At 51.3% G+C, this 15439-nt stretch overlaps 1 protein-coding gene across 1 annotated transcript; it reads right to left on the bottom strand.

Moving 5' to 3' along the window:
• Positions 1 to 3781: 3781 nt before the first annotated feature.
• LOC136569382 (serine/threonine-protein kinase PAK 3-like) lies at positions 3782 to 12500 on the bottom strand. The gene is given in 14 exon segments (XM_066569778.1): positions 3782 to 3871; positions 4253 to 4390; positions 4849 to 5045; positions 5475 to 5574; positions 6221 to 6338; positions 6864 to 6976; positions 8106 to 8154; positions 9407 to 9470; positions 10417 to 10515; positions 10518 to 10597; positions 10824 to 10946; positions 11450 to 11572; positions 11958 to 11995; positions 12492 to 12500. Coding segments are annotated over 14 exon segments (1341 nt in total).
• Between the last annotated feature and the right edge of the window lie 2939 nt (positions 12501 to 15439).

Genomic DNA, 15439 nt, shown 5'->3' with positions numbered 1-15439 from the left:
GAATTCAAATATCCCAAGAGGCTCTCTGGAAAGAAATTGGGCAATAAGTAGAGACTCATTTTCCCTGTATTCTCAAGGAAGCTTTGCAAACTGCTCCTCCTGTGCCTCCTTCTGGCAGCCGTGGGCATTGAGCCTTGTCTGCCACCAGAGCCTGGAGGCAGAAATGCTGCTGCTAGAGAATCTGTAACCCTTAGGAGAAAATGCTTTCATCATGGTGCAAGTTTGTTGTTTTGGTCTCACTGATGTGATAAATGGCTGTGATTCGTGCTAACAAAATTGTAAATATATCAATAGTTTTGGAAGATAGTTGGGAAAAGTATATGTGATCAGTGTTATGAAGCAGATAGGTTTTTTAGCTGATACCTGAGGGAAACAGGATACAGGGATTGGATTTCACCTTAGGGACGGACTAAGTATTGGTAAGGTACTTGATATTTGAAAGAAGATAACTCTTGCCAAATACGTTTTATTAGTGATTGTCACTTTCTTGATGTCTTCTACATTTCTTTATACAGACTTTAATTGCAGGTTTGATTAAAGCATCACCAAAACTTTCTCAGGCAGAGAACACAAAAGTGGATAGTTCCTGTGTATGAAGTAGGTCCAAGTGGGACTGACTTTTCTTCTTTGAGAGGTGTTTCATGGAAAGATGAAGTGGTACAGGACTGAAGAACTGCTGTTCTTCACTGCATCGAGTGTTCCCATGTTTTTATCTTGCTAAGTTTTAAGACATTCATGTTCATGTGTTTTATATACATTTGGTGCAAGCACTATTGAGAAATTTTTGTATTTTCTCTCTGGTTGCCACAGGGGGTGGGGAAGATTCCTCCCTAAACTTTTCTTAGGAAAACTTTGAGACATCTTCCTATCGCCTCAGAGCAAAGCAGAAAATTACTCCACCAGGGCAAGTATGTGTAGGTTTGGTGGGGGATGTGTAGAGCATGATTGTGCAGAAGAAAGGCATGTGGAACTGTTGGTGGCCCCTGGAAGCAGGGAGAAAAGGGGCTGACAGAGGAGCAGAGGTGGCAGCTGGAAAGCTCTCTCCAGCTGTGGACATAGAAGGCAGAAGTGGTTAGGCTGACTGAAGACAAGAAGAAAGATTTTGGGTTTGAGAAGCACTGAAGGGTTAGGTAAAGTCAGGAAAGGTATTTGGTCTGAAGCCAGTAGCTTGACTGCAAGGATACGCTGAGGAGGTTGGAGCCTCTTGAGTTTTGTGATGTCTTTGAGCCCCACCCCTGAGGCAATCCAGACTATTGCGACTCTGAAGTCATTTCAGATGACGTTCCTGAGAAAGGCTGCTCTGCTGTCATTTTCTGAAAGACAGTGAGAGGATCCCTCTCTGGCTGCCTCTTCCCTTCTCTGCCCCACATGACAGCCAAAGTGAGTCCATTGCCAGCAGGAGGGGTGTGCAAATGGGGAATGTCCTGGGGACGCATGGCCAGCGTGGAGCACTGCTATTGGCATGCCAAAAGTCTGGTGGGGAGAAAGCTTCTTGTGTCTCGTTTGCAAGCTGAGCTTCCTATCCCCTTTCAAAGCCTTTCACAGTCTAGTGCTCTGTCAACAGTGCCTCAGTTCTGTGATGGGAATTGTGAAGTCCTTTCAGAGAAGCCTTGCCTGAAAGAGAACAGGTCTGGCTTGCAGTGCATTGCTCTGTAGGCCTTAGGAAGTTGCTTTGCCAGCCCTTACCCACTTACTGGCCAAAAAACACATGTGAAAGACCGAAGCTTTGCCAGCTGTGACAGTGCCCCAAAGAGAAGGCAGTTAGGGGCAAAATAAGGAGAATTATTTTGGTGCTGGCACACACATCAGGTACCAGGTGGGTGAGAAAAGCCATCTGTAAATAGCTCAGCTGACAATCAGGGAGGGGAAGGTGCAAAGAAAGGCAGAGGTAGAAATCTCAAAGGAATGAGAGGACTATGTACAGAAGTTGAAACTAGCCAAAAGAAAAAACAAAGAGTAATTGGATAAAATACTGAAAAAATTAAGCAAGTCTTCTCTTGGTGCTGGATGGTGCATTGGGGGATAGTGTTGGCAGCTTTGGGTGCCCATCCCAAAGCCATCACCTGTTTTCCCTCTGCCCTGACGGGTTCAGACAGGCTGTTGATCTGCATGGCCACTCCCAGTTGGCCCCAGATTCCTCTCCACTTCATGATCAGCTCACCATAAGTTTTCTGGCTGTCATCCGTTGTGGCTTCTCTTCTCCTGAGCCTTGGTGTTGGTCATTGTTGTCTGATGTGTGGCTGTGTGGTCATTTTTGGCCCGTGCCCTCCAGGACAAACCCCCACACTCCCCCTTTTTTGTTTTATTTAAAATGAAAGGTATAACAATCATAGTAAAAATAATATCTTCTTATAGCTAAAACCAACACAATACTTAGTAGATTTTAACTAAACTTGGGAATTACAATAAACAGGTGGGTTGATATTGCAGACATAAGCAAACAAGAAGTAAATACAATTTTCATTTCCCCTCACTTCTCAGGCCCTGAGTCCCAGACGGCTCCCCGCCACTTCATTCCCCCTCACTTACCCACAAAACAAAAGAGAACAGAAAATCAAAGCCAAAAGACTTATGGTGGAACCTTTCCCAAGTGGCCTTCAGCAAACACACAAGTCAAAAGAAAAGGTTTCATGGGGGACTAGAATGGGGGAACCTTCCGGTGGTGCAGGGCACAGAACTCCTGTGGGGGCAACAGAGTCGGTCCTCCAGCTGTTTTTTTCTCAACTTTTATTGTAGCTCTGATCTCTGAAATACGTATTGCAGCAAAAATGGGGGACTGCTAATACAAGAAGAAAGCAGGGGCAGGGTTGAGGGCAGTCAGAAAGTGGGTTAGGGTAGAATCCAGGATGCCTGCCAGGGCCATCCTGGCAAGGGGTCAGAAGAGGAGGGGAGATGGCAGATGGCTGGTGGCTCGCCTGTGCTTGCTCTTGAGCAGGTTCCATCTCCCGGCCTGTCCTTCCCAGGGACAATGGGTTCAAGGAAGCAGGGGTGGAACAGGAAAACTGGGAAAGGAAGTCTATCAAATATTGTGCAACTAAAATTTAAATTTAAATGGTAGTCAAATATACCGTCAGTTACCAGCAAACAAAGCAAAGTAAATGATTTTCAATAATCACGGTATCAAATGTATATTGAAACAATAAACAGGAGACCAGGGGAGAGGTTAAAGTCTAGGGGACATTCTTCCAGGCCACAGCCCCAGGAAGTGCCCTAGCAGGCCCACAGGCCTCCACAGTGGCTCAGGCAGGTCCCAACTGCACAAGTTTTCACTCCCTCATGTTGGCCTTGGTTCCCGTGGCAGAACTTGCCTTCCCGCTGGACACTCACCTGCGCCTGAGCCCCTGGAGAAGCCCGGCTCCCTCCGCCTCTGCCCACAGCCACAGCAGCATCCCCAGCAGTGACACCACTGCTCTGCTCCATTCTGCCCTACTCTGCTCCTCTAGTCACAGCTGCAATGCCTGTATCTCCACAAGAGCTTGTGGCCTGGAGGCACTGAAGGAAGAAGACCTTTGCACGCTTCCAAACCGTGCCACAAATCCCATCCATGTGTCTTCCCACATCGAAGAAACACCTGACCATTCAGAAGCAAATTTAGAGCTTATTCACAGGGTGAGAACAAAGGGACCCTTCCAGCACAGTGAAGGTTTCATTTCTTAGAGTATTTATTTTGACTACCAGTCTCAACAAACTACAAACTATGAGCTATAATCTAGAAACTACAAACTACGAGCTATAATCTACAAACTACAAACTCCTAAAACAACAATGGCCTCTTCCAGGGCTAGTATCTCCTGTTGGCCATAAACTGCTGTGTGGCCATGATCAGAGGCGTCAGGTCGGAGGTCGGCTTGGCTGATGTTACAAACGGATGCTGCCCAAAGAGAAAAAGAAAACATGAACTCACAGGCTGAAACAGGCTTTCTCTGGCTTCCAGAAAGACACGGAAAGAAGAAAAGGAGGGCATTCTGGGCACCACGGTCTCCACATCCAGGAGGAGGCTACATGAGGCAAAATGCTCCCAATCCCACAAATCCGTGAATCCAGATGTCTTCAGCTTAAGGAGATTTGGTCTAGGTGACCTTGAAAGCTCCTTCCAAGGCATCCTAGGCCAGGATTCTCCTTTGTTTTCCTTTGCAAGCCCCCAGACTGGAGATTCTTAGGAGCGGGCCCCATCAGACGCCTTGGACTTGAGCAGATGAGGAGCCCCTGGCAGCGGGCAGCTGGCGCAGCCTGCAGCCGCTTTGCCTTTTACCTGCAGCAGTTCCTGGGCAGACCAGCGCCTGTCCTCGTCCCTCTCCAGGCAGCAGTGCAGAAAGTCTCGCAACCACGCTGACTGTTGCCTGGGCTTCTGCAGCTTCGGCCTGCCCCCGCTGCTGATCAGCTCTTGAACCTAGAGAAGAAGGAAATGCCACACTCTGCCTGTCTCTTTCGCACCCCAAACTGCTCACACACACCCCACGGGACAGGCTCCACTCTCCTGTGGCACTTTACTCCCTGCCAGAGCCTGGCAGATACCTTTCCTACCCCTACTGAAAGAACACAAAGCCACAGGCAGCCATAGCCAGTCCAATAGGCAAAGGCTCTTGCCTTCACCCCTGATTTCACTGGCTGATGGGGACTAAAAGCCCAGCTTTGCCCTTTTGTCAAAGCTTCCGTCAAGCAAAAGGCATCACCATTTTTTGTGCGGTTCGTGCACTGAAATGGCAAGGGGACGATCTGGACAAGGAGCACGAGAGACTATGCAGCCTGGAACCTCTCATTTCCAGGTGTTAGCAAGCTTGCCAGGCAGAAGAATGGGAGCAGATTGTGTTTGGGTGACAGCAGTATCTGAGAGCAGTTGCAGCGCACCGTGTGGGAGGTTTTCATCCGGTAAGGAGGCGCCCCTTCCACCATCTCGATCCCCACAATGCCGAAGGACCAGATGTCCACTTTGGGGCCATAGAGCTTCCTGGTGAAGATTTCTGGCGCCATCCAGTAAGTGGTCCCAACAGCTGATCTCCGTTTGCTCTGCTCAGCGGTCAGCTGAGCAGCAAGGCCAAAATCAGCTGAGGAGAAAAAACAGGCCAGCGTGAATGAGGAAAGCAAACCAAAGAAATCCCCACTGTACCAATGTCCAAGAGGGCAGCGTGGAACCCGGCTGCCATCAAGGGGCCATGCTGCCATTCCTCTGGCCTGCAGCCCAGGAAATACCGAATTGGCCACTTAGCAAAAGCCCCAGCTTTCAGGCAGTGGCTTTTAGTGCCCTGAAGCTATTAGACTGTAAGTGCCTTGCTTGGGAAGGGACACACGCACAAGCCAAAGGCACTCCTGAGCCCTTCTTCCCAGCAACACCTCCCTGCACCTTGGGGCTGTGCTCTGTGCTTGCAGCAGGGCAGCCTGGACTGCCACAGGCACCACTGCAGGGAACCGGCAGTCACCCAAAGGCAGCCCCACACCGCAGCCTGCCACGGCTGAGCCTGGCACACAACACCCACCCAACTTGACGGATCCGTCCAGACCCAGGAGAATGTTGTGGCTTTTGACGTCTCGGTGGATCACTTGCTTGGAGTGAAGGAAATCCAGGCCTTGCAGGCACTGAGAGAGGAAAAAGAAACACCAGCCTAAGTGGATTTCATCCCACAAGCGGGGAAGTGGCACATCTGCAACACTGCAACATTCCTGGGCCATGCTGAGCCATGGCACGACAGGCTGCTGGCAAGGGCAAGAGCTTGCTGCTCCAACACGAGGACAGCAGTGCCTTTCTAAGTGAGGGTGTGTTTGCTTCTGAAAGAGAAAAGACAATTGTTCCTCCGGCCACTGCCCTGCAACCACAGACTGCAGCAGCACTGCTGCAGTGGCTGTGCTCTCTCCAGCCAGACAAGAGTGGATGCTTTTGCAAACACCCCTTTGGTGCAAGGCTCTCTTCGAGGCTGAGCTCCATGACAGCCCAGTGTGTATCTTTGTCTGTGCCACTTATTTTACATTGTGCCACCAGCAACTTTGCCCGTCCGGGGAAGGAATGCAGCACACACAGGCTCCAGGCAAGAGTTTAGAGAGGCAAACACAAACACACGAGAAGAAGGGCAGGAACACTGGAAGGCACTTCAGATGCTCTTGCTACTGCCAGTCATAAGAGAAAGGCAGCAAGGAGGCTCAGAAGATGAAATCTCTCCTCTCCTTATCACCCATTTGGAAGGACCATCCCGACCAAGGCGTGGGAAGCACAGGCACCATCCCTTACCTCCCGAGAGACAGCTGCTATCTCTCCTTCTGCCAGGCGAGTCTCCCTGATAACATCGTGTGAGGAACCTCCATCCATGTATTCCATCACGAGCCAGAGTTCCTCGTCCAGCAGGTAGCTGAAAGGAGGAAACAACAGCCTGGAGATGAAGGCGTGCACTCACACCACCGGATGGATTCTTGTTTTTCTGTGTCTCTCTCAGAGGAAGACAGGAGGAATTGAGCAGTCATTCACTACGCTCTACAGGCCTTGAACTCTGGGCAGTCTAAAACACTGCTTGGTATATCCACACCAACGAACAGGCCAAGGGAAATACAATCTGCAGCGCTTTGGCAGCACTTCAGACCCATGGGGAAAAAATCCAACCCCAAACCCAACAAAACCATGGGGTGAGAGCACAGGAACTTTGAGGCTGTTGGTTCAGTAAGATAGGGCCAAGTCCGGCCTTTGAAAGCGCCCTTCAAACTCGGGATGCCAGGAAAGAGTAATGCAGCCCCAATGCAATCTCCTCCCAAGACACTGTAGATCAGCCCAGAAACAGGAATGAACAGCTCCATCCTCTGCCATCCACCAAAGGAGTGGTTGAACCTCTGGCTTGCAGGATGTGAATGACCTTTCACAGCAGAACAGCAGAACCACTCACCTGTCTACATAGTTGACAAGGTTGGCGTGCTTATTGCCACGCATGACCTGGATTTCATTCAGGCACAGTTCGCTGCCGCTCTCTTGCAGGAGACTAATTTTCTTTATGGCCACCTAAAACGACATGGAAAACCATGAACCAAAGAAGTCTGTGGCACAGGACCACAAGGGCAACATGGAGACAGTGATTATGGGATGATAGTGCTGGGCTGGGCCAAGCTGCCTTGTGACAGGACATCAGACCGCCTGCTCGGGCACCTCCCAGGACACAGAGCCACATACCCTTTGCCCTGGAAACCTGGCAGACACACGCTCTAAGCTCTCCACCTCAGACGTCTAACAACACTCACTGTGCCCAGGGCCAGTCTTCTCCCATGGCCTTACTTTATCATCCCCATGCTCATTCACACACCTCTTGCAAGCAGGAAGCCATTTTGTGCCAGTAAAAATGGAGCAAAACTGCTGGGAAACCATTGGCACTTCTAGGGGATTTGATCATTACTCCAGCAGTCACTCGCATTCTCCATTGCACAACAACAAAGCAAACAGTTAGAGATGTGGCAGATAAAATGCTGTCCTAACAACATCCTGAGGGCTATTCCTCCTAAGAAATAAAACCCTACATACTTCACGATGAAAAAAGTCCACGATGATGAAAACATCATTAAGGACACCTCCAAAAACCACAATCCAAGCACTTCCTCACTCCAGGAATTTTCATTTTGCTCCACTCAAATACTTTTCTTCACACCACTGACGTTTGCAATTACTGCCTAACTGTAAAAAGAAATAACCCATGCCATGATCATCTAGGGATATACACCGGGCTATGAGCAGGGCTTAGGCCCTTGAGAGTCTCCTTGCAGACCACTCTGTCTAAGCACAGTTCCAAGGGCAGCACTGCAGGTGCCTACAGAACTACCAGCACGATTCCCATGTATTTGCTAACAGCCAGAAAAGAGAACTCAGGAACCCTGCAGCCCCAAAGGGCAGTGCCATGCTCTGAGACACCACCTGGGCACTAAGACGCAGCCAGCGTGTCCTCCTCTGGCCTCCTTGCATTCCCAGGGGCAGCTGAGAAGGACAAAATCTGTCCCCACTGTATTTGGCAGGCGGACACTGCTCTGCACTTCATCTGCCTTTGCAGCAAAGCTCTCCTGGCCACCCAAAGCTCAGCCACAGCTCACAGCAGAGGGGAGGGCACTCGAGAGCTGCAGAAGCTGCGGCGCTGCTTGGCGCTTACCTCTTCTCCTGTGGCAGTCTCCACTGCCATGCACACCGTGCCGAAACCCCTAGAAACAAAACAGCAGCGGAGAAAGAAGAAGTCCTTTAGTCCCTGCCAGTGCAAGACACTGCAGTCCAATGGCAAATAAGTCCTGGGGCAAACAGTAAATGGAATAGGACAGATTCTTGTCTGGGTCTTTTCCCCCTTTTCTCTTTCTCTATCTGTATACATGTGTGGGATTTTTCCAGGAACTTGCCAGTTGGGCCTTCTCCCACCTCTCCTTGGAGCCTGTCTGCCAAACTCAAGCACCACTACTGAGGCCTTCTGAGAAGCCTGAGGCCACGGAACAGCCATTGGAAGAAAGCCTCCAGACACAGATCCCTTCTCCAGCTTGCAAGGAAGTTAGTGCCCGGCCACAGCTGCAGCCACAGCCAGAGCAGGGAAAGGCTTCCATTGCTGCACACACAAATGGAGAAGTCCTCAAAACACAGGATCCTTGGACAGCGGCGTTCTGAGTCCAGAGCTGTTGTCAGCTGCTTCTCTTCGGTGCACCAGACACCTGGAGGACTCTGCTTTTCTGGAGACTTCTTGTACATTTGGCTTCTCACAGGGAAAATGTTGCAAATCAGTCCCATTTCCAGTCAGCAGAGCCGGCTTTCAAAGGGAACAGCTTGGTGGATTCTTTGCAGGAAAGGCCTAAACCCCACAGGATCCACCAGGGTTCTGCCATCAGCCAGATGATGCCTTTTCCTCTGGAGTGCATTGGCACTGGCCATTGCCCTGACAAAGCTTTGTCTTTTGCCACCTCAGCTACAAAAGAGAGCTGCTTCTTTCCTTTCTGCTTTTGCCTGCTAGACTAGGTGGTGGCCATCCAGACCACTGAATCTTGGTTTCAGCAAAATACTGGAAAGAAATGTTACCCAGAGCTGTTCCCTGACAGCTGTCAGCTGCTGACTTGACCTCTGAGGCAACAAAGTTTCTCCTCCTTTCATTCCCACGCATTCTGTATTCTTTTGAGACATGCAAAAATGCTTTCTCCTAGGAAGAGCGGCAATCAGGTGCAACAGACTTGAGGGACAGGAGATCTGCCAGGTGCTGCTCTTTGCCGCAGAAAAGACATTGCCAGCATCCAGGTGTCTTTGCCGCCATGCCTTCGGACCACAGCTGTAAATGCTGGCCAGTACTGAGAGATCATCAGGCATCATCCTAACGCAGTGTCTGAACAGCTTTGGAGCTTGCCTGACGTCGCTCTGGGGAGATGTGACACCAGCAAAATGCACAGGCCCTGCCTTTGAAGAAGGAACTGTGGCTGCGCTCACCCTTTGCCAATGGTTTCCAGCTCTGTGTACTCAGCCTCAGGATCTCCCTCGCTCACCAGCATCTCTGTAAAAATCCCAAGGAAAGATGCTCACTTCAAAAGAGATCCCACCGTGCAGCAGATCAGAAAGGCAGCCCCACTCTCTGCGACTCTGGGCCCTTTCAACTCAGGCAGTCGGCAAACAACAACACCACCGCACCACCACCGCCACCACCTCAGAAACAACAGCAGCAAGACGAGCAGCCCTGCAGCACAGATGGCCCGCACCAAACTAGAAGTCTAAACTAAAATCTAAGCACGTGCAGAAACAGTCAGAGGATACAGGGATCAGAAACCTGTAACCAAGAGAACTGGTTGTTGTCTAGAAATGTTAAGGGCAGCAGGAATAACAAAACCTTGCTGTTCTTGGCAATCAACACTCTGTGACCTTCAACCAAAGCTTTAATCCTTGCAAACATCAAAGGCATCTTGGCTCCTGGAATCAATTGTTCCCAACTGCTGCCCTTTGCAGAACAGCAAGAATATTGCAAAGTGCTTCCAGCAGAAGCACAATCTGCAGCTTTAAGCAGGACAATTCTGCCTAAACAATGGCCTTCTGCCTTTCAGGAGCAGCAGCTCATGTTCCAAACTACTGTGCTGGGCCTTAGGAATGAGGTGCCTCAGCCTTTAGGACAGGCCGAGTTCTGAAGATGACCTTGGCCGTGCCCCACAGGAGCTCCTTGAGGCCTACTCATTGGCTGGGTCACGGCCTCCTGCTCAGCCAGAAACAACCTCTGGTTTGCCTTTTGCCTCCAGGGAAGCTCAGGCAAAGCCAAGCCAGGCTGAGCTGCTCTCAGAGGCAGGAGCAACACCCCAGTGACCCCTCACCACCTCAAAGCACAACAACAGGTCCTGTGTGGAGGCCTCAGGAGCTGGCACTCAGCTGAGGAGGAACAGGAGCTGGGACAGCTCATGCCGACACACGCACACACAGGGCACTGCTCCAGCAGACAAGGATCACAAAGGACGTACTCAGCATGGCCAGGCACTTGTCCTCTGTCCTCTCTCCCAGCTGCTCTCTGCTGCCAGAGGAGCCACTCGTGCTCCAGATGCACGAGCTGCTCACGCTGCACTTGCCAGCCTGGGGACTGGAGGCTCCTTCAGAGCCTTCTGCTGCAGCTCCTGCAGGTGCCAGGACAGAGGAGGTGGAGCTCTGGGAAAAGAAAGGAGTGAGGTCACAAATGTGCCTGGCAGAGGTGCCCCTGCCATCCCATTTCAAATGCAAGCCCCTGGGAAGATGCTGCTGGCCACAGCCAGGGCTCTTCACCTCTCAGCTTTTGCAGCCCGCTTCTCCAGCTCAAGGCCCAAAATCCAAAGGCTGCTTTTACACCACGGACAAAATGGCACCACACACGCTGCTAACCAAAGCAGGCACTTACTGATGATGTTTGCTCTGGGCCTGGGATGACAGCAGGGGCAGGTTCATGAGCACCTTCCTCCTCTTCAGCCTCTTCCTCGGGTGCAGAGGCAGCCAGAGCAGGTGCTGACGCTGCCCTTCTGCTCTGGGGACACACAGCAGCATGAGGGACAGGAAAGAACCTGGCATTCACCACCTCACCTATATTCAGCTACAGGCCCCGCTGCATCTCAGCTGTTCCTTTAGCTACTGACAGCTGCTCTCTGCGCAGGGCCAGGTCCCTCCTGGGGACAGTGTCTCCTCATATCCTGCAAGCTTCTGAACTGCACCTTTGCACTGCTCTCTTCACTGGGGACACGGAGCCTGCACAGCCACTGGCCACCAAGGGCCTCACTTGTACCCCAGCAGCATGCCAAGACATCCTAATGCTACCTCCCATCTCTTGCTAAGACAGATTCACAGCCCCTTTCAGAACAGTAGGAAGGTGATCCCTGAACTTCCAAGTTCCAGGCCTCACTGCCTGCGGGAAGGGCAGGAAAGATTCCAGCCCTCAGCATGGTCCATGCCAGGCACGGGAGGTGCTGTCTGATCAGAAACTTGCAGCTATGCTTTGCTCCAGCCACAGGACTGCCCAGAGCTGCCACTTACTGATGCTGCATGCTCAGGCCCTGCAGTGGCAGCAGGTACACTTTGCTGGGCATCTTCCTCCCCTTGGGCCTCTTCTTCAGGAAGACACACAGCCACTGGAGGCTCCGAGGTTCCCTTAGGGCTCTGCAGACAGACAGCAGTGTCAGGGACACGTAACCTCCTTTATATTCAGCTCTAGACCCAGATGCACTCAGGAGAAAGCATCTGCAGAGAAATGGGATTCTAAGGTGCTCAGACTCCAGTAAAATGGGCCAGCTAGATGGCACTGCGCTCTCTTGTGCAGGAGAAATTCCATCAGGGCAGCCACCACTTTCAGCTGCTTAAAAGTTCTGGAAAGGAACTGGAGAAAACAGCCCTGGGTCCTCCTGCTGCTGCTGTTGCTGCAAAGGGCCTGGGCTGTACTTTCATTCATCCAGCCAGGCTGGCACCAGACCGCAACAGGCCCAGCTCACACCTTGCTCCACAATTGACAAATGCTACCAAGGCCAGAGGCTCCTTTGCCACTCACCCAAAGACCGGATTCTCTCCAGGCACGGCTGATGTGACCTGCAACACACAAGGGAAAAAGAACCAGATGCTCTAAGAAAACTGCCTGTGCTGGCCATGCCCACCCAAAAGTCAACCCAAAGACAGAGCATTCTGCTTTCACTACACCACTCCAGCAGCATCCCTTGTGGCACACAGCAAGCAAGACAACAGCAGCACAAAATACTGCCTGGTGTCTACCTTTTCTCCTCTTTGGCCACTCAACCCATAGAAACTTGAGACTGAGAAAGTCTACAAGTGGTTCTCTAACAGTCATTGCTTCTGCCCCACCTCACCCAGCAGCGGCTACAGCTCCTCTCTTTCCTCTATTTCAGTCTTCTCAAGACATTGCATGCAGCAATTGCCGTGAGCTTACTGAAAACCTTTCCCCAGGGAGGCTTCACCCAAGTCCCTCTGAGCCATGGTGGCAGTTCTATCATGACACAGCACAGGAACAGCTCCTGTGTGTGGGAGCATACAAGAACTCCTCAGAAATGTCTATCTCAGAGGCCTTTACCAAGCTCATTCTGCGATTTCATCACAGAACAAATGGCTCTTTTAGCGCGCAGGAAGTGTCAAGTTCCACAGGCACATGCTGGGATGAGGGAATGCAGACAAGAAGCCTTGAACTGAGGGACTTTGCCTCAGTCCTGGAGAGCAGTGCACAGCTTTTACAAGGACGCCTGCCAAGCTCTCCCAGTCTTCCCATCCTGGAAGTTGTCTTGCTTGAGCCAGCAAAGTGAGGAGACTCCAGACTCCATTGCCACAGGCTGTGGCACGGCAGGAGCGGAATCCCCACAGGCTACATCACAAATGCTGCCCATGCCCCACTGGCTAGAGACACGCCCTTCTTAGCTGGAGCTGTGAGCAGGGGCATTACCCAACTGAAGGCCTCTGTGTGGCATTTGGGTTTCCATATGCTGCACTGAACAAAAACATCTACTTACATGCCAGGTGGGTGAAAAAGTACCCGGAATAAGCCACGGTAAAAGCCGTGAAAGCTGCAGCACACACTCCCTCCATGGCTGGAGCAGTGCTGCTCAATCTGCAAGGGACAAAGCCTGTAGGGAGAAAACCAAAAAACTCAGAGTCCTGCTGGCAGAGACCTCGTCGATCAGCAGGTTCCCCTGCAGTGAGCGTGCCGCAGAGCTGCTCTGCACACTGAGCCCTTCCGGGCCTCGGCACAGCAACTCTGCCTGACAACGCTGCCATGCGGCCGCTGACATCACAATAGCAGTGCCCTGGGCTGCTTTGTGAGTTCATGCACAGAACCACACCTTCTCTACAGATAATGCCAAAAAAAGCCTGCAGAGTTCTCCTCTGCTACAAAGCCACACAAAAAGCCCTCCTAGTCCATCACCTGTTGCTCAAGGCATCTAAGAGTAAAAACACACTAAGCCCCTCTAGCCCACACTGAGAAGCTGAGCACTGAGAAGGGAGCAGGATGTGAGGAACCACATTAGTGCTCTTTGGCCACTATTGCTTCCGCGCAAAAACCAGAAGGCTTCTTCCAGCGGGACCTCCCTTAGTTCTAGAAAGCAGCAAACTATCAGAACCCAGGAAATTCCTCTGCCTGCCCTGGAGGGCTCAAGCCGCTGCCCGGGGGCTCAGAGACTTTGGCACAGAACCCCAGACGCCTGTGCCTTTGATTTAGCCCTTGGAAAAAACAATCACCAATCTTGATATGAAGAATTACAAGTCAAAAGAGTTTAAGTAGAATAATAGGTAGTTTGTCACCAGGTGAAAAATAGATTTTTGAGGTTGTTAAAGTGACGGCTCGGGGGTCTCAAAATGGAGGAATTTGGATGTGCCTTGTCCATTTTCCTCCTTCTTCCTAGCCTCCATCTTCTGGGTGATGATGGCGCTTTTAGATTGGTTTAGAGCAGAAGCTCACTGTCTCACATAGGTGATAGGTATTGGGAAGTTATTGTAAATAGTGTACACATAGTTTTTAGTATAAAAAGACAACACTGCCTCTGAGGTGGGCAGTGTGCCTCAACCCAACCTGCTAGACAGACCTTGGCGGGTCGGAGAAAGAATATTATAGATAAGAAACAATAAACAACCTTGAGACCAAGAACAGAAGAGTTCCGACTCCTTCTTCAACTGCCGGGCTGGGAAAAGAGACTTTCTAACGCATCTCAGGGTCGCTCTGACCAGCAGAGATACCAAGAGCAAACAGGGAGAAGCACGACTTCAATGACATTTAGAGTTTTCTCCTAGGTACACAGACAAGGCCATGCGTCTTTCAGCATTGTTATTCAAAACATTTTACATCAAAGCCGTGGCTGGGATTTCAGCAGGGAAACGCCATGACAGGAAATGCAAGGAGGATCCTTCTCTCTGACTCACTCTAGCAGAGAGGCCTTGGCACCAAAGCACCACCACCATTTTTTTCCCCCCACTTTTGTCCTTCCACAGTAATTTTTAGGACACAGGGCTGAGATGGGTGGCACTGAAGTGACAGCTCTGACACACAGCTGAAACCATCAGGGCCAGGGGGGCATGTGGGACTGTTTTTCTTCTCCAGCAGAACAAGGCAAGCCAGAGTGCTGACACTGATACCAAGTGAGTTCAGCCAAGCCCAAAGGTGTGCAGCCAAGCCAAGTGCAGCCCAGCAGGCTGGTAGGAAGAGGCAGCGAAGCGGCAGATCCCATTCCCACGGACACGCCCGGCGTGGCGGACTGATGGCAGCGGCAGTGCCAAACAGAGCTCCGCAGGGAGAGACAGACACCCATCACCATCGCCACTGCCACCAGCACTGCCGCAGAGAGGGAGCAGCAAACTGCCACTGCAGGTCCAGAGCTGCTCCCGGCAGCACCAGCAGCCCCCATCTACCATCAGAACCATGCTGTAAGCCCTGGCCATCCTGTCTTTGCTCCAGCGGCCCCGTGTGACACTGCACCTTTCTTGCTTAAGCCATTACCTGTTTCGCACAATTTTCTTCCTATTGTCGTCATCTACTGCTTTTTTTTTTTTTCCCCCTCACTACATTATAACTCTAACATTCTCAGCTTCTCATAGATTGGTTTTTCCATTGTCCCCCTCCATTGTGGTGGAGAAGGGGAGAGAGGAGAGGCTTTCCCAGGACTATCTCAAGATGAGGACATAGAAAGGAGGGAAGGCCTTAGAAAGAAAAAACAACGCTCAGGATGCCTCTTTGGGAAGGAAGCAAATGTGCAAGTTTCTTAATATCCAGCCACAAATCTCTGGAGTCTTGACAGCCAAGAAGCACAGGAACCTGGAAACCTTGTTGTGAGACACTGGAGGACATTGCTGGCTCAAGCCCTTTCAGGCGCTTGTAGGTGGGGAAAGGGGCAGACCAAGCCTCGCTCTGCTGAGGCGATGCCCTACTCTGCACGCCCCACACCCCCAGGCCTGCATCCCAGCCCAGCTGTGGCCGCTGATCCCTGGCACACCAGAGGCAAGGCTCCACAGCTGTGTCTGGAGCCCCTAACCCAGCTC

Source organism: Molothrus aeneus, chromosome Z (genome assembly GCF_037042795.1).
Source record: "Molothrus aeneus isolate 106 chromosome Z, BPBGC_Maene_1.0, whole genome shotgun sequence".
In the NCBI taxonomy this organism is placed as follows: Eukaryota; Metazoa; Chordata; class Aves; order Passeriformes; family Icteridae; genus Molothrus; species Molothrus aeneus.
Note: the sequence above shows the minus strand (reverse complement) of the source record. Positions and strands in the feature narration are given on the sequence as shown.